This window comes from Saimiri boliviensis, chromosome 2 (assembly GCF_048565385.1).
Source record: "Saimiri boliviensis isolate mSaiBol1 chromosome 2, mSaiBol1.pri, whole genome shotgun sequence".
Lineage (NCBI taxonomy): Eukaryota > Metazoa > Chordata > Mammalia > Primates > Cebidae > Saimiri > Saimiri boliviensis.
The window spans coordinates 62,642,559-62,664,909 of NC_133450.1; the positions used below are offsets into that span (position 1 = coordinate 62,642,559).

General features: G+C 46.0%; 1 protein-coding gene across 2 annotated transcripts in view; it reads left to right on the forward strand.

Annotated features, from left to right (window-relative positions):
• BTBD7 (BTB domain containing 7) overlaps positions 1-11,371 on the forward strand; it is a 112,890-nt gene extending 101,519 nt beyond the window's left edge. For both annotated transcript variants that reach the window (XM_074393447.1, XM_010350547.3), the window contains exons 9-11: positions 727-905; positions 3,066-3,518; positions 5,757-11,371. In XM_074393447.1, the coding sequence (XP_074249548.1) occupies positions 727-905; positions 3,066-3,518; positions 5,757-6,572 (1,448 nt within the window). In that variant the 3' untranslated portion in view covers positions 6,573-11,371. The remainder of the gene's footprint in view (positions 1-726; positions 906-3,065; positions 3,519-5,756) is intronic.
• The last annotated feature ends 10,980 nt before the right edge of the window (positions 11,372-22,351 follow it).

Sequence of the window (22,351 nt, forward strand, 5' to 3'; positions counted from 1 at the left end):
GTAATCATGTGTTTCATTCTGTGTACCCTAATATCCAAGTCCAATTTCTGGTGCATAGTTAGGACTCAAAAAATTATTTGAACAAAAAAATTAATATATTTAAAGACTTCTGAAATATCTTGAGATTCAGATGAGAATACATGCAAGTAAAATTATATTTGAACTGTAAACTAAAATAATACAACTCAGGGGCTGTTCAGTATGATCAAGAGCCTTTTGGGCATAGTGAAATTTTAAAACCTTGAAAAATAATTAGAGGTATATAAATTAGTATGTTCCTAGAAAATTAAAATACTATCTAAAAAATATATAAGATTCTGGTATGGGCCGGGTGCGGTGGCTCAAGCCTGTAATCCCAGCACTTTGGGAGGCCGAGGCGGGTGGATCATGAGGTCAAGAGATCGAGACCATCCCGGTCAACATGGTGAAACCCCGTCTCTACTAAAAATACAAAAAATTAGCTAGGCGTGGTGGCGCGTGCCTGTAATCCCAGCTACTCAGGAGGCTGAGGCAGGAGAATTGCCTGAACCCGGGAGGCGGAGGTTGCGGTGAGCCAAGATCGCGCCATTGCACTCCAGCCTGGGTAACAAAAGCAAAACTCCGTCTCAAAAAAAAAAAAAAAAAAAAAAGATTCTGGTATGAAACGTGCTTTTTTCCCTTGGGCTCACAGGGTCGTCTTCTGTGTAGCTCAGGAATTTTTCTTGCCCACTGTTTTTCTCCTTCCAGTTCCTCGTCTCCTCATTATGAAAGACATGGTCAGACGACTGCAGGAGCTGCGGCACACGGAGCAGGTGCAGAGGGCCTATGCGCTGAACTGCGGGGAGGGCGCCACCGTCAGCTATGAAATTCAGATTCGAGTGCTGAGAGAGTTTGGTCTTGCAGATGCTGCTGCAGAGCTCTTGCAGGTAGGAAATGACATTAAACTGTTTAAAATAGGGAGCCTCACAGGCAGTGTTGTAGACATCCTGATGAGCCTTCAGCTTGCTTCCTTTTCTTTGTATGTGCTTTTTCACTGCCTTTGGTTGTCTTTGATAACCTGCAAGTCCCTCCTGGTGAGAGGCCGTGTCATGAAGTGAACTGAGCAGAGGTCCAGAATGAGAACTGGGTTTAGATCCCAGCTCTGTTGCTTACTAGTTGGTTAACTTGGAGTTACTTAACCACCTTGGGCATCAGCTCTTTTACCTGTAAAACAGATCGTTTTGAAGATCCAGATTGCTACTGTACAGCAGCTATATATCTGGTATGTAGCAAGCATACAAATGGCGACTGCTAAAAAAATTCATAGTGTGCATGCCCAGCAGAGATGGCCTGGAAATAGAAGATTCTGAACTTCCACTGCTCTCTCTTCCTCGTTTGGTCACTAGGTTTCAGGTTTGGTCTAATACCATGCTTACACATCTTCCATGTACCCCCTTTTGTTTCTCTCTTCCATCTTATAAGAAATTTTTTCCATGAGGGTTCAAACCCAAACATGAGAATCAAAGAATAAGTGCTTTCTTTTTTAACCTACCAGGAAAAAAGAAAAAACTCATTTCTAGTAATTATTAGATTAAAAGCAATAGCATTGGTTTTACAATTAAGTTAGAATTTGTAAAGTAGTCTGATCACAGCCACTAAATCAGAGCCTTAAATAAAATTTAATTTCATCTGGTCAAGTGATTGATTTTCTTGCTACTAACTCCAAACCCCTTTAATCCTTACCCTTCAAAAGGATAGGATGTGGCTGGGTGCAGTGGCTCATGGCTATAAACCCAGCTCTTAAGGAGGACAAGGTGGATGGATCACCTGAGGTCACGAGTTCAAGACCAGCCTGGCCAACATGGTGAAACCCCGTCTCTACTGAAAATGTAAACATTAGCCAGATGTGGTAGCACAGGCCTGTAGTCCCAGCCTCGAGAGGCTGAGGCAAGAGAATTGCTTGCACCCAGGAGGCAGAGTTTGCTGTGAGCCTCCAAGATTGCTCCACTGCACTCCAACCTGAGCGACAGAACAAGACTCTATCTCAAAAAAAAAAAAGAATAGGCTGGACGCAATGGCTCACACCTGTAATCCCAGCACTTTGGGAGGCCAAGGCGGGCAAATTGCTTGAGCTCAAGTTCAAGACTGGCCTGGACAATATGGCAAAAATCCTATCTCTACAAAAAATATAGTAAATTAGCCAGGCATAGTGAGTGGTATGCACCTGTAGTCCTGGTTCCTCAGGAGGCTTAGGTAGGAAGATCACTTGAACCCAGGAGGTCAGGGCTGCAGTGAGCCATAATTGTATCACTGCACTCCAGCCTGAGCCACAGACTGAGACCCTGTCTTAAAACAATAAGTAAATGAATGAATGGATAGATAAGCGTGGTACAGGGTTCTTCAGCAAGTCAGCAAACTATTTTTAGATTCTTTTTTTCCCCCTGCTTGCCTAATTTTCTACTGAACATTTTTAGGCTCTTGTTTTAGGTTGTTGATTTTCATTTTTTTGCTACAGTTTTTCTTCTTAAAATATATGGTCTGGTTTTCTACTCATTTATTTTCCTTTTGCCATTCTAAATTGTGTCTGAATTTGATATCTTAAATTGCATGAAGTATTCTTTTATAATGTTTACCAAAATATTAATCAAACTTAGTCATAGATAATGGGTGAGGAGTAGTATTTTGTAGTTTTATTTCAGGCAGAGCAGGCACAGATGTTTTGTCAGAAAGTTTCTAGAGCATCCTCAGTTGTATTCCTTTCTTCCTTTGGCATTTAATGCTAATCTCTTAGCAAAGACATGTTTGAGTTTGGGTTTATTACCTGTTTTTGCATTATCACATAATTTTGCAAGACATGACTGACCTGCTTGCTGGAGCATTTAGTCAAGCAGCTTTCTTTGATGGCTGTGTCCTAGGTAGTACTCTGTGCTGTTATACTATAACTAAGGTGATTTTTTTTCTTGGGCTTCTGGCCTAGAAGAATATATTATGCTTTTTATTCTTGCTGACTGTGGTTTTCTTAAGTACCTCACTTAATTCTCTCAGCTTATAAATTTCCATTTATGAAATATGCTAATAAATGTCCTTTTTTTTTTTTTTAATCTTAGAATCCTCACAAATTCTTTCCTGATGAACGTTTTGGGGATGAAAGTCCTCTCTTGACAATGAGACAGCCTGGGAGATGTCGTGTAAACAGTACCCCTCCTGCAGAAACCATGTTTACAGATCTGGACTCTTTTGTGGCCTTCCATCCACCCTTGCCTCCTCCACCACCTCCCTACCACCCCCCAGCTACCCCAATCCATAACCAGCTCAAAGCAGGCTGGAAACAAAGACCTCCCAGTCAGCACCCTTCACGTTCATTTTCTTATCCCTGTAATCATTCGCTGTTCCACTCCAGAACAGCTCCTAAAGCTGGCCCTCCCCCAGTCTACTTGCCAAGTGTTAAAGCAGCGCCTCCTGATTGTACCAGCACTGCAGGACTGAGCAGACAGACGGTGGCTGCCGCCGCCACCACCACCACCCCAACAGCAGCAGCAGCAGCATCTGAGAAGCAAGTGGTAAGTCAACACTTCAGTAACTTGCTTCAGATTCAGTTTATGGACTATTAGAAGCAATTTCCTTGGCCCCAAGAGCTCCACTGAGACTCAGCAGTGCCCAGAGGATTGCTGACAAGCGGAAGGCATAGACTTGAGGGGTATGGAAAAGAGGGAGAAACGCTAACGTACATGAATGAGAAAAGATAGGAGAGAGACCAGAGATGTATATGGAGGAACTGAGTGTCTTCTTATCTTTGTGTTCATTTGCCAGGATTTTTGCCAGGATTAGGAAGGAGTGGGGTTACTGAGCAGTATAAAGGAATATACCATTTTCATGTTCTATTCAAGCACGGGTCTAGAATTTGTCCCTAACTTCTACTATTCTGTAAAATCCACTATTGTACTACATGCTTTAATGGGACAAGAAGCAAGAGCAACTTATAGCTAAGTACAATATACCACCAGGAATAATGTGGAAAAAACTTTTCTTTTTGAAACAGCCTCACTCTGTCGTCCCAGCTGCAGGGCAGTGGTGTGTAATCATAGCTCACTGCAACCTCAACAACCTCCTAGGCTCAAGTGATCCTCCCACCTCAGCTCCATGAGTAGCTAGGACTACAGGAATGTAGTCCTAGCTACATTCAGAAGATGGGCAGAAAATGAGGCCTCAAGCATGCCTCTGCCTCTGAAGCTCATCATCAGAGCCCCCACTTCACTTAGAATCACAGTAGCTAGGGCTGGTAGGTAGTAAATTGGTAGAGGATTCTTTGCTTGATTTTGCATGGCATTAGAGATTTTATATAATACACTTGAAAAAAATAGTAATTTTTTTTTGGGGGGGTCAGGTGCCATGGCTCACATCTCTAATTCCAACACTATAAGAGGCTGAAGGGGGAGGATCACTTGAGCCCAGGAGTTCAGAACCAGCCTAGGAAACGTAGTGAGACCCCGATTCTAACAAATAAATAAACGAATTAGCCAGGTGTGGTAGCACATGCCTGTAGTCCCAGCTACTCATGGGGCTGAGGTGGGAGGATCACTTGAGCCTAGGAGGTTGTTGAGGCTGCAGTGAGCTATGATTACACCACTGCCCTGCAGCCAGGATAACAGAGTGAGATTGTCTCCAAAAAAAAAAAAAAAAATTGATTTTTAAGTCTTCCTATTCAGTCATGTGCTATCAGTAGCAAGTTAGAAGAAAAGATTTACCTATTAGTTCAGGGAAGCTTCGTTAAAATATGGCTTATTGGAACCTGTGGACTAGTATATATCCCTGAGTCAAATTATGATCCTTTCTCAACTTTTCTTTTTAACATAACCTTAAGAATGTATCATCTTCGCAGTGAAACAAAAGATGATGCTTAGAACTGGATCAGTTGTCCCTCTCTCTTATCTTCTCCAGGTTCAGCATGCTTGCATCTCTTAATAGCTAGTATTCTCTTAGATCTGCAGTTGAGCTCAGCACTCAAGCTTCAGCACAATCTTCTTTGTAGTTTTCATCTTTTCCTGGAAAATTGGCCTAGTCTGCCCACCATAGTCACTCCGCTTCCTATCATGCTGCTTTCCCTGGACATACAAAGAATCCTTGCCCTTATTCTACTGTGTCACTTTGTGGGATTAGTGTTTGCCATACTTGTGACAGAAAGTCCAGTGGGTTTTAGGAAGGCTCACCATGTTTGCAGGAGCACTGTTAGCACAGAAAGCCTTTCTCACCTTCTTATACCTCTCTACCTCTTCTACCTGCTTCCCCCACCCCAGAAGAGCGAAGGTCAGTAGTGTTTGATAAACCAGATTTCCATTCTGTTGGCCTGGGCCCTCAGTTCTACAATCACAGAAGTTCTACAACTTTATATTTTAAGTAAAACTCCTTTTAAAGGTAATTTATTTATATATTCATTGCAGTCTTGACTATAGTAATGAAAAATTGGAAACAACCTAAATGTCCAATAGTAGCTGAGTGGTTAAGTCGTGGTTCATCAATACATTGACAGAATTATGTATGTGCTAAATTTTGTAAAAATTAATAAATAGCAAAGGAGAAAAACATAAAAAGAAAGACCTCAAAATGCTAACAGTGATATTTCTGTTCAAAAGATTGCAGTGATTTTTTTTGCCTTTATAGCTTTCTGTATTTTTATATTTCTTAAATATTCAGCACACGTGTTACTTTTATAATTGGGAAACAAAATCGGTGGACATCATTTTTACAGAGGATGGGTCCTTTTCTTTAACCCCCCCCCACCATTTGTTCTCTGTCTGCAGCGAACACAACCTGTGCTGAACGATCTGATGCCAGACATCGCTGTGGGTGTGTCCACACTGTCACTCAAGGACAGGAGGCTTCCAGAGCTTGCTGTAGACACAGAATTAAGCCAGTCAGTTTCTGAAGCAGGACCGGGGCCTCCCCAGCATCTGTCATGTATTCCACAGAGGCATACACACACTTCTCGGAAAAAACACACACTAGAGCAAAAAACAGATGCCAGAGAAAATCCACAGGAATATCCGGATTTCTATGACTTCTCAAATGCTGCTTGCAGACCTTCTACTCCTGCTCCCGGCAGACACACCCCTTCCCCTTCACAAGGTGGATATTTTGGTCCCGATTTGTACAGCCACAGTAAGGCATCACCAAGTGGCTTAAAGTCAGCCTACCTACCTGGCCAGACGTCTCCTAAAAAACAGGAAGAAGCTAGGAGAGAATATCCACTTTCCCCTGACGGGCATCTACACAGACAAAAGAATGAGCCGATACACCTGGACGTCGTCGAGCAGCCTCCCCAGAGGTCAGACTTTCCTTTGGCAGCGCCAGAAAATGCTAGTACCGGTCCAGCCCATGTCAGGGGACGAACCACAGTAGAAACTGACTTGACTTTTGGGCTGACTCCTAACAGACCTTCACTTTCTGCATGTAGCTCTGAAGCTCCTGAAGAGAGATCCAGTAGAAGACTGGCAGACAGTGAGTCCCTGGGCCATGGAGCTCAGAGAAATACAGATTTGGAAAGGGAAGATTCAATAAGCAGAGGAAGGAGGTCACCAAGCAAGCCAGACTTCCTCTACAAAAAATCTGCCCTCTGAGAGCAACCTCCAAGTCGTCTGTGCCTGAGATGTGAAACATCCCATTTTATGATGTAACCCAACAACTTACAGACCAGTTTATCAACGCCAGCTGACAACTCAGTTTCACATTATTTTGGTCTAGTTTTTATGTATATATGTGTTAGACATGGCATGCTAAGGAGGTTTTGTTTTTTTTTTTTAAATGTTGCATCTGTCTAATTTGTGTTTGAACAATTACGTCGGGAAGCATTTTTAAGAGCGAGCAAGCTGGCACTTTTTATTTCTCTTTACAAATGATGGAATTTTTTGCACTTGTACATTTATTTTCTCTGTATTGATTTTATATTAGTATGTTAAACTTTATTGCCACATTTAAAGGACTGTATTTTCATACTTTTTTGCATTTTACCTTTCATCTACCAATCCATTTGCATTGGATTGCACACTAAGATGTATTTTCTTATTAAATAATTCTGTGTTTATTTTTTAATTATAGAAATTCCAAAGAACAGCACATCAGAATGCTCCTCTCTTTTCAGTAATTGTTTCAGTTCAGAAATCTTCCCGCCCAGTCTCCATAAATCTAATGTCTTTTTTTTTTTCTTTTTTTTTTTTTTTAACAAGTCCTGGAAGCTGGGCTTCATTCCTCCAGCGAGAGTCCAGTCAGGGTCCTGAAGTTTGCTGGTTTAGGAAAGAACAGGAAGGAGAAAAGCCTTCTGTGCCCAGGCTGAAGCTGTTCCATTTCCACAGTGTGGATGCAGCCAGAATCCCTGTACATTCTGGTCAGAAGGATTAGAGTATCACCAGAAGAGGCTCTAAGGAGATCGGATCCCTCGGAATTAGAAAGCAGTGGAGATGGGGCACAGTTGCTCACACTTGTGATCGGCACTTTGGGAGGCCGAGGTGGGCAGATCACTTGAACTCAGGAGTTCAGGACTGGCCTGGGCAACATGGTGAAACTCCATTTCTATAAAAAATGAAAAAAAAAAAAAAAAAAAACCTTAGCCGGGTGTGGTGGTGTGCATCTGTAGTCCCAGCTACTTGGGGAGCTGAGGTGGGAGGATCACTTGAGCCCAGGAGGTTGAGAATGCAGTGAGCCAAGATTGTACTACACCACAGCACTCCCGCCTGGGCAACATTGAGACCCTGTCTCAAAAAAGAAAAAAGGGGCAGTGGAAATAGTGAAATAACTTAAAGGTCACACTGACAGTTTCTAGTTCTGAGCGTCAACTCTCCAGTTGCTTGCAATGGGGGAACTGACTGCTCGCTGCCTTTAATTGTCTTGCTCTCTATGGGAAAAAAAAAAAAAAAAAAAGGGCTTCAGTCTTATAGATGTTATTTGGTGTTTGTAAACATATGCTTTCTTTTAAATGATTTTCAAAGTATGTCTAAATTTTGGTGTCCTATAAAACGTTGTTGTATAATGCATAGTGCTTTCTCACCAACAGAAAAAAAGGAAAAAAATTGTTTTCAGTTCAACACTACATGTCCTACTTGAACTCCACTGGGATGCTGGTTTGGCATTTCCTAAACCACTGAGCACATGGGGTCTTTCAGGATCCTCTCCCTTGGAAGGGCAATGTGTGAGCTAAGGACTGTTTTTTTCTTACTCTCCAATGTAAATATATTAGTATTTGAGTTTTTAAATCACTTCAACATTATTTGAGCATTTACTTTGTATTTTTACAAACACATAAACACACAGCCGTAGCACTTAGAAGAAAAGGGGCTTTCTAAACATTCCTTCATCTGTAGGATATTTGGGAGCCTCTTTTTTATGTATGTATATATATAAAAAACTATGACTCACTCACACTCACTCTAAAACTATGCAGGGCTAGGGAGCCTTTACGAGCTACCAGATAAATGAATTACATGCACTTTGAAGTAAATAGGTTTTCTATTGGATGTCAACAACTCTGTTTTCTCCCAAAACTATAAGTTTCTCTTACGCTCTTTTCCTCCTTTACCCTGTGGATATACACTCAGGAATAATCTGACATTTTAGAAAACCCTGACAGTAGATAGTCTCCAAGATGGGAAACATACTGTGTGTCTGCACGCACCGGTGGCAAACTGCCGCCAGTTGCTCTGCTGCCTGACTGGTTAGCCGCTGTGCTGGTGCACGCAGGGATGCGGTGGTTGTACAAGCTCCCAAGCTCCCGGAGTTAACACTAATCTGCAGGTCGGCTGTGCGTCGCATTCGAGCCTCCTCTTTTAAAGAGAAAAACATAGGTCTCTGTTCTCACTTGTTAAAGGTTTGACTCATAATAGACGATAGTGTCTTTTGAAGCCCAGTCTGTCTTCAGAAACAAAAGTGAAGGCCATCATATTCCTTAATGTGTGTTCCTCTTATCACGTATGTATGTTGACATGTTCATGTTTTGATAGTTTTATGTTTCTATTCTGAATCAGACTGTACCGTGCCAGTACTGGAAGGAGGAATCAGTAGACCTAATTTGGATGCGGAGAAAAAGTCTTATCTCTGACCTGTTTTATTCTTTTTTCCCAAATGTTAAACCAGAGCTGTTGATCCCACACATTCATTTTTCTGAAAATTTATGAACTATTCTCATATCCCTGAAATATAATTATAAAAATAGGTGGCCACTATTCTTAAGATTATTTAGTTTATGAAGTTTGCTTTTAATCATACAGTAGCTTACCTGGCTAAACTATGTGTTTAAAGGGAAAACTTGCTTTAATCCATGGGATTTCAGACCGATGTGACTTGCGAAGGTAAACAGGTGTGGGTTTTGTGTGTGTTAGGTTAGGTGTTAGGAAGCTTTTAATGTATCTGGTGAAGTATGGTTACTAGGGCAGGTTGAGGAGCTGTGTGCCTCTGGCTTTCCAACCCATCTAGTAAATCTTTTTTAATGCTGTACTAAGATAAATGTGAAATCTGAGTAAGGTTGCTTTCAGAAGAAAAAAGCATATATGTATAATACAAAATTTAGGCCATGGGAACTGTCATTTTACTTGGTATAGGATTTTAATGAGAACCAAATCACAAAAATAAAAGATCTCCTTTTGAGGTCATGGACAATCAGGCCGTTTGGACAATCACCACTTCCAGTGTCTGCTGTGCGTTGAGGTTAGAGAACTACCATTTACATGCTAGGGCCAAGAGAGGACATTCGAGTTTCTTAAAGATGCTGTTGGTCTTTTTCTTATGTTATTGTTTTAGTTTTGTGATTTTGATGAATAATTTAAGTTCAGAGTCACTGGTGGCTCTTAAGAAAACAACAGCAGCATGAAAGGCAAAAAGTATTTGAAACATAGTTGTGTGAATTTTCCACGCCCATTCTTTAGCTCACATGCGCCCTTTAGCTTTATTTCTGGGAACATGTCCTTAGACCTCAGCTAGCCTGACACTGCAATAACCCGTTAGGCTTTAAGGCTTTTCAGTGAATTCTTGACATTTCAGTGTTCTTATAGAATTCTTTATGAAACCTTACCTAAGTCTTGTTTTTGCTTTCTCAGAAACTTATTACACCTGCCATCCTTCATTGGATTTTTCTTTTGTTTTGTTGTTGCCGTCGTAGCAATGAGCTTAGTCCTTGTACATCTGCATGAAGATGTCGATGCCGAAGGCGAAGCGGAAGCACGTGCCGCGGCAGTGGGGCTCACAGCCAGTGTACATCGTTCTTTAGAGTTGAAAGGATTGACATGTCTCAGTAACTACCCAGCAGAATACGTATTTTCATAATGTTGAATTTGCCTTTTAGAAAAGAAAAATGTTTCATGAAACACTTGTAAGATACTTATCTTGAAATTAACTACAAGGCATTCATGTTTTTAGGACTGAATTCAAAGGGAAATGCTTCTTTGACTTTTTTTCATTGTTCAGTTGACTTTCAGCTTTCTGTACTGACTATTAAAGCAGCAGTGATGGGTGCTATTCCCGGTTCTGCAGTGGTTTACTTTGTCTATTAAGTGATTTACTTTTAAACCTCATTACCGATAATCTTACTGAAAGACTTAACATGCACACTGCTAAAAGGTGTTTTACTGTTTTCCATAACAGTGTTGTATGAGCAATGTTTGGTGACATGTTGTCTCTTTGTCCTGTAGATTGTCATATCTGTTATGTAGCTATCGTATTGGCAAGTCCTTTGCTTTTTTTTCCTCTAGAAAATCCTCAGACTGTCAGTCTTTCATATTCTGAATATTATAATGCTGTGGCCGTTTCTATAGAAAGGTGACCTGCAAGTGTGCGTCTTGAAAATAACTTACTGTGTTTGTGTGTTTGTAAGAGGTCAGATAAGCTCTGGAAGCTTCATTGTCTACCTGCACATGACTCTGTATCTGGGTTACATGGGCAGGCAGCACCAGGTCCTGCTCTTAGATGGGGTGGCTGACAGATAAAGATTCCTGAACTCTGCTTGCTGTGTCTGCACCACATCTGTACACAGAGAGTTGGAAAACCATCTACAACACTGCATTTCTTGTCGTTGTGCTGTTACTGGTATAAAGTCAAGTGCCTTCAATGCTAAAGGCTCAGAAATTTTTCTTAAACTGATTTCATGTCCTATGCAAGTGTTTTCTACAACCTGCATAACCAGTACTTTGTAAAACTTGTTTACGCTTCAATTGTACATAGTGATTTTTAAAGAAATATATAGTATTTTTATTTAGGTACCTCCAAACTTGAATTCGTCTGTGTGAAGCATTGTAAAATACATTTCTCTTTTGAGTACCATTACAGTTGTACAGAGGTTTTCACTGCTTCTATTTTTCTACTGTTACTGATGAGCATGTAACACTGACTTTATCCTACATATAGTTGGCATTTCAAATAAATGGCTTGTATAGAATCTGCTGAGTTGGATACAGTCTGTTTTAGCAGTTAGCATATAGTCTTCAATTATAGAAGTGATTGCACCCCTGGACGGTAGAAGTGGGCGGTTTTCTAGGTTGATTTTCTCTGTTTCTAGAATTTCAGTCATTCAGAGGCATTTATCATCATCATAGTTTTCTTGGAAATCACACATTTTATTCAGAATCATCAGATTCATTATTTTCTATTAATTTATTGAGACATTTCTGAGAAATTTTATTTTGCAAATTTGAGCGAAAAGTTCCGCACAGGGGTCTGTACAGGATGGCAGTAAGCTCAGCCTGGCGCCCATGTGAACCAGGCACCTGGATGTGTCCTGCTCTTCAGGGGCCTTCAAGGGTCTGAGACCTGGCCTAGATTCTGAGCTTGCTTTTGCGCTCACACTCAGGCTCAGTAATATTTTTCTTTTTAAAAAGAAAATGAAATCATGGTCTTGAGTCTAGGATTCTGAAATTTAAAAAGGCTATGCAAAATGGAAAGTTTTCTCATTTCCATTTTTTAAAATTGCTACAAAAGAACTCTTATTTTTTATTTTTGAGACAATGTCTTGCTCTGTCACCCAGGCTGGAGTGCAGTGGTGCAATCACAGCTGACTACAGCCTTGATCTCTCAGGCTCAAATGATCCTCCCACCTCAGCCTCCCGAGTAGCCAGGGCTACAGGTGGCACACCACTATGCCCAGCTAATTTTTTAAAAAATTGTAGAGATAGGGATCTCACTGTGTTGCCTAGGATGGTCTCAAACCCCTGGGCTCAAGTGATGCTCCCACATCAGCCTCCCAAAGTGTTGGGATTATAGGCATGAGCCACTGCATCCAGAGAGCTGTTACTTTAAAATGTTTTTATCATTTCAGCACTAAATTCTGTCCCAGCCTCACACTCTTCATGCCTCACTAACGAGTTACTGCTTTATAGTTTGTAACCATCTTAGGTTTAACAGAAGGGTATCAAGATAAAATCTAAGGTTTCTGTGGGTGAGCTTCTGAAATCTAACAAGAAAATTGAATAAATCAGTGTTCATTTCTGTACTTGTGGATTATTCCTGAAAAAATGAACTCAGGCTAGCTTCCCTAGCCACTTTAGGCTTTACCTTTCCTTAGTCCATTAGGGAATATTTCTTGAATCCACTCCTCCCAGAGTCTGGCAATATGGAACAGCAGACCAAACAGACAGGATCCCCAGTCTCAGACCCTTTCACTTATGGCTGGAAATGACTTGTCCTAAAAACAAAATAAGGCCAGGTGCAGTGGCTCACACCTGTAAACCCAGCACTTTGGGAGGCCAAGGCAGGTGGATCACAAGGTCAGAAGATCAAGACGATCCTGGCCAAATAGTGAAATCCCATCTCTACTAAAAATATAAAAATTATCTGGGCACAGTGGCACACACCTGTAGTCTCAGCTACTCGGGAGGCTGAGAAAGGAGAATTGCTTGAACTCAGAAGGTGGAGGTTGCAGTGAGCCGAGATCATACCACTGCTCTCTAGCCTGGTGAGAGAGTGAGACTCCATCTAAAAAAAAAAAAAAAAACAGGGCAGTTTTCACAGCTAAAGGGAAGACCAGTTTGAAATGGCCCAGGAATGAATGAACAGGAAGAGAAATGCTGGATGCTGCACCGAACAGTGTAATTTTTTTCTAGTCCCTCACTGAGTTAGAAACTCTTTCCTTTGATCCTCTGTGCATTAAGTACTAGTATTTGGCCGGGCGCGGTGGCTCAAGCCTGTAATCCCAGCACTTTGGGAGGCTGAGGCGGGTGGATCACGAGGTCAAGAGAGCGAGACCATCCTGGTCAACAAGGTGAAACCCCGTCTCTACTAAAAACACAAAAAATCAGCTGGGCATGGTGGCGCGTGCCTGTAATCCCAGCTACTCAGGAGGCTGAGGCAGGAGAATCGCCTGAACCCAGGAGCGGAGGTTGCGGTGAGCCAAGATCGCGCCATTGCACTCCAGCCTGGGTAACAAAAGCAAAACTCCGTCTCAAAAAAAAAAAAGTACTAGTATTTGTGCCATTTTACAAAAGAGAAAAGCCGGGAAATACTGACCAAGATCACACAGCTAGAAAGTTGGCCAAGCTTGGGCTCAAACCTGGGCAGTCTGGCCCCAGAACCCAAGCCCTCATCCATCATGCTGTTCTGTACACCAGGAAGTCCAGTGGTGCAGGCGGGGGAATCTAATGTGCAGAAGCTGGGCGCAGGTTCAAGGATGCCATTCATTTGTTCATCCGGTCCGTTTTTCCGGACATTGCTAGATGCTGAGGCAGCAGTCCTGCACAAAACAGTCACAGTCCCCCTCGAGACATTTGTGAGTTTCCAAGAAGAAAAGACACTGAAGAACTACAGAGCTAAAGCTTGATGTCTAACTGGTCCCAGGGATGGGTAGGCTTCATGTGGGAGTGACCTTGAAGGTGCAGGTGAAAGATGAGTCAGGGCAAAAGGGCGAGGAGTGGGGAGGGAGGGCTCCATGGAGAGACAGAGCCTGGACTCAGCACAGGGGAGTGAGAGGGGGTGTGGGACCCTCCAGCAGGGTGAGGCTTCTGGAGTTGGTTACAATGGCAACGGGAAAGCTGCTAGGGTATTGTACGCTGGGGCATGGTTCACTAGGTTTACATGTTCCAAATCACTCTGGCTATCGTGTGAGAAGTGGTTGGAGAGAAGCAGGAGTAGATTGAGAGATCCAGACAGGAGGCTGGCATAGCCATCCAGGGAAGAGCTGCGAGCAGCCAATGAAGAGAATGGATTCAGAATCTGCTGATGGTGCCATGTCTGCATGACTTGGTGCCTGGTCAGTGTGGAAAGGAGGGGGAGCCAGATCTGGGGGAAGACGGAGTTAGCGTTGGTCATGTTGATTTGGGAATGATTGCCAGGCAGCCAACTACAAGGTGGCGATTAGATGTCAGCTGGGAGTCAGAGGAAAGGATTCCAGCTGGAGGCTGTGTGGAGGTTGTCCACGTATATGGGTGGCACAGCCTTGGGAGTGGATGGAGTGATTAGGGGAAAGGTTTGAGGGAAGATGAAAGAGGGCTTGTATGATGAACTAGGAGGAACTCCAACCTTTCCAAGCCAGCTGGAGAGAGTTGCTGGCCAAGGGCAGCCTAGCAGACAGAAAGAAAACCAGCAGAGTGTGCTGCTCAGAGACCAAGCAGGGACAACTTGAGAAGAGAGGGAATGTGATCCTTAGAATACGTGAAGTGAAAGAAGGAATATACAAAATACTGCATCCGTATGCTTCCATTCGGAGAGAAGACAAGGAGAAGAAAATGAATGCAGATGCATAAACATTTCTGTGGCCAGGCACAGTGGCTCGAGCCTGTAACCCTAGTACTTTGGGAGGCCGAGGCAGGTGGATCATTTGAGTTCAGGAGTTCGAGACCAGCCTGGCCAATGTGGTGAAAACCCATCTCTACTAAAAATACAAAAATTAGCCAGGCGTAGTGGCAGGCCTGTAATCCCAGCTACTCCAGAGGCTGAAGCAGGAGAATCACTTGAACTCAGGAAGTGGAGACTACAGTGAGCTGAGATCGCACCACTGCACTCCAGCCTGGGTAATAGAATGATACTCTGTCACAAAACAAACAAAAACATTTCTGCAGGAATCTACAAGGATGTGCACAGATCTGCCTCTGGAGAGAGACGCTGGCAATACCTGCAACTACCAGTTAATGGTCTCCTTTTTGTACTGGCTGAGTGTTTAAATGATATGCAGGTATTACTTTTTCAAGTTAATTAAAGATAAGAGATAAAGGCTCAATTCCACCCCTCCCCAAAAGTTAACCCTGAGGCTGCTGTTCATAGATTTTGGAAGATCAGGCCCCTAAGGTGCATTTGGTCAGCCACAGGGAGAAGGTGTGGGATTGGAAGAGCGGATTGGTGGCAGCTGGAGAGAGAAGCCAGGTGGGGCAGGTGCGAGTCTGAGTGGGAGGTGAGAAGGTGAAGGTGATCCTTGTAGATAGCCTTTTGTGAAGAGGAGGGAAACTGAAGGGGTTGTAAGGTTCGAGATGACCAAGCTGTGGCTGGAAGTAGGGTGGGGTCATCATTACCGTCATCTTGTGGGCCAGTCATGAGAGACCCTGTCACACACGTAGGCTTCCCTCATCCCCCGGGAAGCTGGTTGACTTGTCAACAGGAGGAGGAGGTCGGCCCCATATCATTTATTCTTTTATATGTATATGTATATATATATATATATATATATATATATACACACATATATATATATAGCTCTGGGGTACATGTGCAGAACGTGCAGGTTTGTTACATAGGTATACACATGCCATGGTGGTTTGCTGCACGCATCAACCCATCATCTACATTAGACATTTTTCCTACTGTTATCCCTCCCCCAGCCCCCCGGCCCCCAAAAGGCCCCTGTGATGTTCCCCTTCCTGTGTCCATATGTTCTCATTGTTCAACTCCCACTTATGAGTGAGAACATGCAGTGATTGGTTTTCTGTTCCTGTGTTAGTTTGCTGAGAATGATGGTTTCCATCTTCATCCATGTCCATGCAAAGGACATGAACGTTTTTATGGCTGCATAGTATTTCATGCTGTATATGTACCACATTTTCTTTATCCAGTCTATCATTGATGGGCATTGGGTCACATCATTTGTTCTTTTTTTTTTTTTTTTTTTTTTTTTTTTTTGGAGAGGGAGTTTCGCTCTTGTTGCCCAGTCTGGAGTGCAATGGCGCGATCTCGGCTCACCACAACCTCCGCCTCCTGGGTTCAGGTAATTCTCTTGCCTCAGCCTCCTGAGTAGCTGGGATTACAGGCACATGCCACCATGCCCAACTAATTGTTAGTATTTTTAGTAGAGACGGGGTTTCACCATGTTGACCAGGATGGTCTCGATCTCTTGACCTCGTGATCCACCCGCCTCGGCCTCCCAAAGTGCTGGGATTACAGGCTTGAGCCACCGCACCTGGCTCACATCATTTGTTCTTAAGGACGCCTCACTTTCTACTTGCAGCTCCTCTCTCCGGGTGTTCAGAAATCATTCCATGGTAGCTGCTAGTTTGTTTTAGAAGCCTTTGGGGGACACCCGTCAGGTAACCAGTCCATAGTTTCCAGAATCTACCATCCCCTACCTAAAAGTACAAAAGCCAATGAACTGAGACATTTGGGCGTTTGGGCCCCCACCCCTTTCTCCGTGGTCCTGCCTAGATTTCCCGCAGCCTGCTATAAATTGTTCCCGGGTCACGCCCGCAGGGCCTCCTGGCTCCTTCTAGCTGGCCATGCTCGCTCCGGCTTGTCAGGTTCCAGGCTATCTTCTCAGGAAAAGGGTGGAAGCGAGTCACGTGTTTCCAGCTCCCTGTCATCAGCTAACCCGGCACTAACTGTCCTTGCTCCACACCTGGCTTTATACAGGCCACTAACGGTGTTGTGGTTTCTCACGGGCGTCACCCCAGTCTGGAGTTTAGCTCCATGGCCCACCCAACAGGTCCATCCGTCTCCAAGCCTCTTGCCCGCGGACGCTTTTTTATTCTGTCTCTGAAACCCAGAGCTCACCAGTTTGGTTTCCGCCAGCGCCAGACGGTGCCTTTCCCCCGGCCGGCCGGGACTAACGTGTGCCCCCGGGAGAGAGCTTGCTGCTGCCTTGAGCCTCATTTCACAGAGCCTCGGATTCGGGTTGTCATGCCTTGACTCCAAGCTTTGGGGACTGCTCTTGTGCCCGCCGCTGGCTTGTGGCGGGCCTTCGGAGAGGGTGAGGAGGCACAGCCAGGAAAGCCTGCCTGCGAAGAGGGAGGAAGGCGGGAGGAAGGCCTGCGTGAGCTGGGGGATCCGCGGGAGCGGGGGTGGATGGGGACTGGGCCTGCCTCTGCCACTTCCTGGCTATGGAGCCTGGGGCAAAGCGCCTAACCCTGCCTCCTTATCCTTAAACTGGAGACGATGCGAGGGCACTTCTTGAGCGCTGGCCGCAGACTTCCCATGTCTGACTCGCCATCCTCCAGTCACCCTGTGCAATAGTTGTGTTTTTTTTCCTTTTGAGAAGGAGTCTCGCTCTGTCACCCAGGCTGAAGTGCAGTGGTAAGATCTGGGCTCACTGCAACCTCCGCCTCCTGGGTTCAAGCGATTCTCCTGCCTCAGCCTCCTGAGTAGTTGGGATTACAGGCATGCGCCACCATGCCCAGCTAATTTTTGTATTTTTCGTAGAGTTGGGGTTTCATCATGTTGGCCAGGCTGGTCTCAAACTCCTGACCTCGCGATCCGCCTGCTTCAGCCTCCCAAAGGATAACGAGTCACCGGGCCTGGCCAATAGTGCCTCTCCTCAGGCTCAGGTGAAGAAACTCCTCCTTAATAGCCGCCTTGCAGAGCTGCTGCCGGGTCCTGTGGGCACCTGGTGAGCTTGCATTCTCCTGGAATTCCTCGCCCTTAATCTCACTAGCTCCACAAATATTCTCCATCTCTGGAATCTTCTAGTACAGCTGTCACCAACCCTTTTGGCACCAGGCACCGGTTTCATGGAAGACAATTTTTCCACGGATGGGGTAGGGGGATGGTTTGGGGATGATTCAAGGGCTTTACTTTTTTTTTTTTTTTTTTTTTTTTTGATACCGAGTCTCGCTCTGTCCCCAAGCTGGAGTGCAGTGGTGCAATCTCGGCTCACTGCAACCTCCCGGGTTCAAGCGATTTTCCTGCCTCAGCCTCCTGAGTAGCTGGGATTACAGGTGCCTGCCACCACGCCCGGATAATTTTTGTGTTTTTAGTAGAGATGGGGTTTCACCATGTTGGCCAGACTGGTCTGGAACTCCTGACCTCGTGATCCGCCTGCCTCAGCCTACTAAGGTGCTGGAATTACAGGCGTGAGCCACTGTGCCCGCCCAAGCGCATTACTTTTAGCATTAGTTCTCTCAAGGAGCAGCAACCTGGATCCCTGGCATGCAGAGTTCACAGTAGTCCTCCTGTGAGAATCTAATGCTGCCGCGAATCTAACAGGAGGCGGAGCTCAGGTGTAACACTCATTCGCTGCGCAGCTCCTGCTGTGCGGCACAGATCCTAACCTGCCACGGACAGCACGGTGGGACCCCTGTTCTTGCAGATGCACCATAAATGCCTCCCTGCCCTCTGGAAGAGCAGTTGCTCTTCCCACCTCTCCATGTTCCAACGGACCCACTGAAATCCTGGGGGAGTCCCTGGGAAGTCCAACTGTAAGTGACCCAACAGACCTCAGTGCCTGCAACATCCCACCATTCCCAGGGCTGCAGGGACTGGGTTCTGTGCAGAGTTGCAGTCAGGTGGCCCCTGTGCCTGCCGCTTCTGCTCTCCAGTCATTCACCAGCCCTCTTACTACAGAAGTCCCCCAATCGCACCCAGGTTTGCTCCTTACCCTGGTCAGGTGTCCTCCCTGGCCCCAGTGACAACGTCCTCACACTCCTACGTCTCCTCTCCTGTCTCCTGCCCTGGATGCCCTTCTAGATCCTCTTCATCCACTGAGCCCTCTCCTAGGACATGGGCTCCTCCTCGCCCTTTCCACAGACTCTGGATCAGGAAGGACTGCGGGTGACGTCTCTCTAACACCCCAGCACCTCTCCACCCCCCACTGTCCAGTGTCCAGCTCCCACCCTTGCAGCTGCCACTCCCAGTCACTCCTTTCCTATCCTGAGGGCTTTGGGTCCATCCTTACTATCATCCTCTCCCTCCAAGCCCTGGTGTCATCCTGGTAGCAGCCTAGACCGTCTCCAGCCACCTGTCCATGACACAGCTCTCCCATCCCCAGAAGGGCTCCACCTTTGAAATCCTAACCTCACTCCCTGCTCTCAGGCCAGATCGCCTCCTACCCAGAGCCTCTCCCTGGTCCTCCTCTCAACTGTGGCCTCCTTGCTCCCCCTCCGGGATGGCCCAGCTCCCATAGGTGGCAGCCATCTCACTGTGGCCATGTGACCCTTCCTCTCTGCCCAACTCAACCCATACACAATGTGTCCATCTCCAGTTTTGGGAGCCTGAAGACAGCCATGCCCCCATGGCGCCAGAGGTCCCCAGCCTCTCATGGCTCCGGTGTGCCTGTGTATCTGGGTCCTGTGGGTCAGCCTCCACGTGTTCTCCTGAGGCCGCTTTCCACCCCGCTCCTCCTCTCACCTGAGTCGTCCTCCAGCTCACTGCGCCCTCCCACCTCCCAGGAGAATGGAGGCTGCCAATGGAACTCGCTCAACTTGGGGGCCTCATTCCAACACCCTCACCTGCAACCCACCCCTTACCCCCACCCCCCTGCTCTGAACTTCAACAAGTGACTCCCTGGACTGGCCTGCAGCCGTGCCCTCTCCTTGTCCCCTCACAGTGGTGCCAACTGTGGCCTGTTCTTGTAGCCCACACCCCACCCTCTGCAATCTGGCCTCTACCCGCCACTCGTGGAAACTGCTGTAGCCAAGGTCACCTGCTGGCGACCTTCATCACTAAACTCAGTGGATGCTGTCAGGGCCCCTGGAGAACCCCTCATTTCCCTTCTACCCGGGAGCACTGCTGCCCCCCACCCCTTCACTCTCCTCTGGCCTGCCCGATGCCAAGGCTCTGTCCTGTCTTGGTCCTTCCCCTTCCTCTCTCCTTGGGAACCAACTGCTCAACCAGGACGTTAGCTTTGGAGTGTCATCAACCCACGATGGGGGCTTAGCATGAAGGACCCTGCTTGCTGTGTGGATGGTACCTGCCCTTGGGCCAGCCTACCTCCTGGAGTATAGGCCCAGGGGCCCAAGCAACCACAGACAAGACCACGTTACCCCAAATCAGCTTTACCAGGAATAAGACAGGGGTGGGCATCTGTCTTATTTCTAAGTTGGCTTAGAACCTAAAATCTCGACGGATCCTTTTGCTCTAAGCTGACTTAGCCGCAGAGGCGCCCAGACTTCTGTAACATGGGCTTCTGGCCTCGCCCACCCGCAGGCTGCTCTTCTCAACCTGCACCGCAGCCTTGGCCTTCATGGCCTGCCTTTCAGTGCTGGTGTCCCTGGCACCTGCCCGAGGCTCCCTTTCCTCCTCACTTTTCCTTTATCTCCCTGGAGAAGAGCTCATTCATTTCCATGGCGCCAGTGACTGTGGGTGCTGATCACTCCTAAAGCTCATCCCCAGCCTTTGCTCCTGGACATCACACCCATTTACACAGCAACCCTTTCAAATGCCCAGCAGGCAGCTCCAAGCCACTCAGCACCCCTGTATTCTCCCCTACCCTAGGCTGTGCCTCGACAAAACCATTTGTTGCTCCCTATGTCTTCCCTCTGAAAAAGCCTCCACCTGTGGAAAAGCAGATGCCAGTGCCATGCAGCCTGTAGAACCGTGAGCCAAAATAAACCTCTTCTTTATAAATCACCTAGTCTGTTTTGTTTTGGTTTTTTTTTTTTTTGTTTTGTTTTGTTTTGTTTTGTTTTTTTTTTTTGAGACGGAGTTTCGCTCTTGTTACCCAGGCTGGAGTGCAATGGCGCGATCTCGGCTCACCGCAACCTCCGCTTCCTGGGTTCAGGCAATTCTCCTGCCTCAGCCTCCTGAGTAGCTGGGATTACAGGCATGCGCCACCATGCCCAGCTAATTTTTTGTATTTTTAGTAGAGACGGGGTTTCACCATGTTGACCGGGATGGTCTTGATCTCTCGACCTCGTGATCCACCCGCCTCGGCCTCCCAAAGTGCTGGGATTACAGGCTTGAGCCACCGCGCCCGGCCTTTGTTTTGGTTTTTAAACAGGGTCTCACTCTCACCTAGGCTGGAGTGCAGTGCAGTGACATGACGACAGCTCATTGCAGCCTTAACCTCCCAGGTACATGTGATCCTCCCACCTCAGCCTCCCAAATAGCTGGGACTACAGGTGTGCACCACCACATTTAGCTAATTTTTGTATTTTTTGTAGACACAGGGTTTTGCCATGTTACCCAGGCTGGTCTTGAACTCCTGGACTCAAGTAATTCTCCTACCTTGGCCCCCCAAAGTGTTGGGATTACAGCTGTGAGCCGCTGCACCTAGCCTAGCCTCAGCTGTTTATGGCAACGCAAAAAAGGGATTAACACAGTGATCCAAATGGGATGTGGCCTTACTGGCTCCTGGGAGGTCTGCCAGGTTGGTTTCCTGTACTTCCCAAGTTCCCCAGATGGCAATGACCTTCAACAGGGGCTGGGCCAGGCCGCTTCCTGGTCCTGTAACCATGTGGACTGATCTTTCCATTTCCATTTTCTTCTGCTCCACTGATGCCTTTCAAGGGAGCTGGAAGAACTGCAGTCTTCAGGCATTGTAGAGTTGTCTCTTTTTAGCTTGTAAGCAACTCCAGGACTATAGAGAACACTTCACCCACCACAGTTTAACTCGCCATGGTGATGACCACAAGTCCACATCCAAGGTAGCAGAAGTTGGGAGGAGGCCAAAGATGGGCTACTACAGTGGCTTTTGGGTTCTTTTTATGCTTACTTTGAAATAATGGCTAGTGTCGGGTAGACCTCACGTTTTTCCTCAGGCTGTGGGCTCCAGCCCTCTCTCCCTCTGCACACAGCAGGACCTGAACACTGTGACTGGTCATAGGCCAGCCCATTGCTTTGTTCTGCTGTTCATCTAGACCCCAGTTATTAGAGCCCGGGAGGTACGGTGAAGTTGGGGGATGAAGCAGCTGTGCTCAGGAGACCTCGGATCAGGCTGCGTTTTACAGAATAGCAGGAGAATCATGAACTACCCCATGTCGTGAACAGTCCCTCTGCTTTGAGAGCAGGACCCCAGGGTAGGAAGAGCTGTTAGAATATACTATTATGTTTTTTCTTAAGAGATGAGGTCTCGCTCTGTTGCCCAGGCTGGAGTGCAGTGAGTATCTATTCACAGGTGCAACCATGGCACTCTATAGCCTCCAACTCTTGGGCTCAAGCAATCCTCCTGCATCAGCGTCCCAAGTAGCTGGGACTACAGGCGTGAACCACCGTGTCTGGATATATACATTTTCTTATAACCTGCAGAGGAGGCTTTATAGACTTAAATATGACTAAAAACAATCTGAAAGGCAAC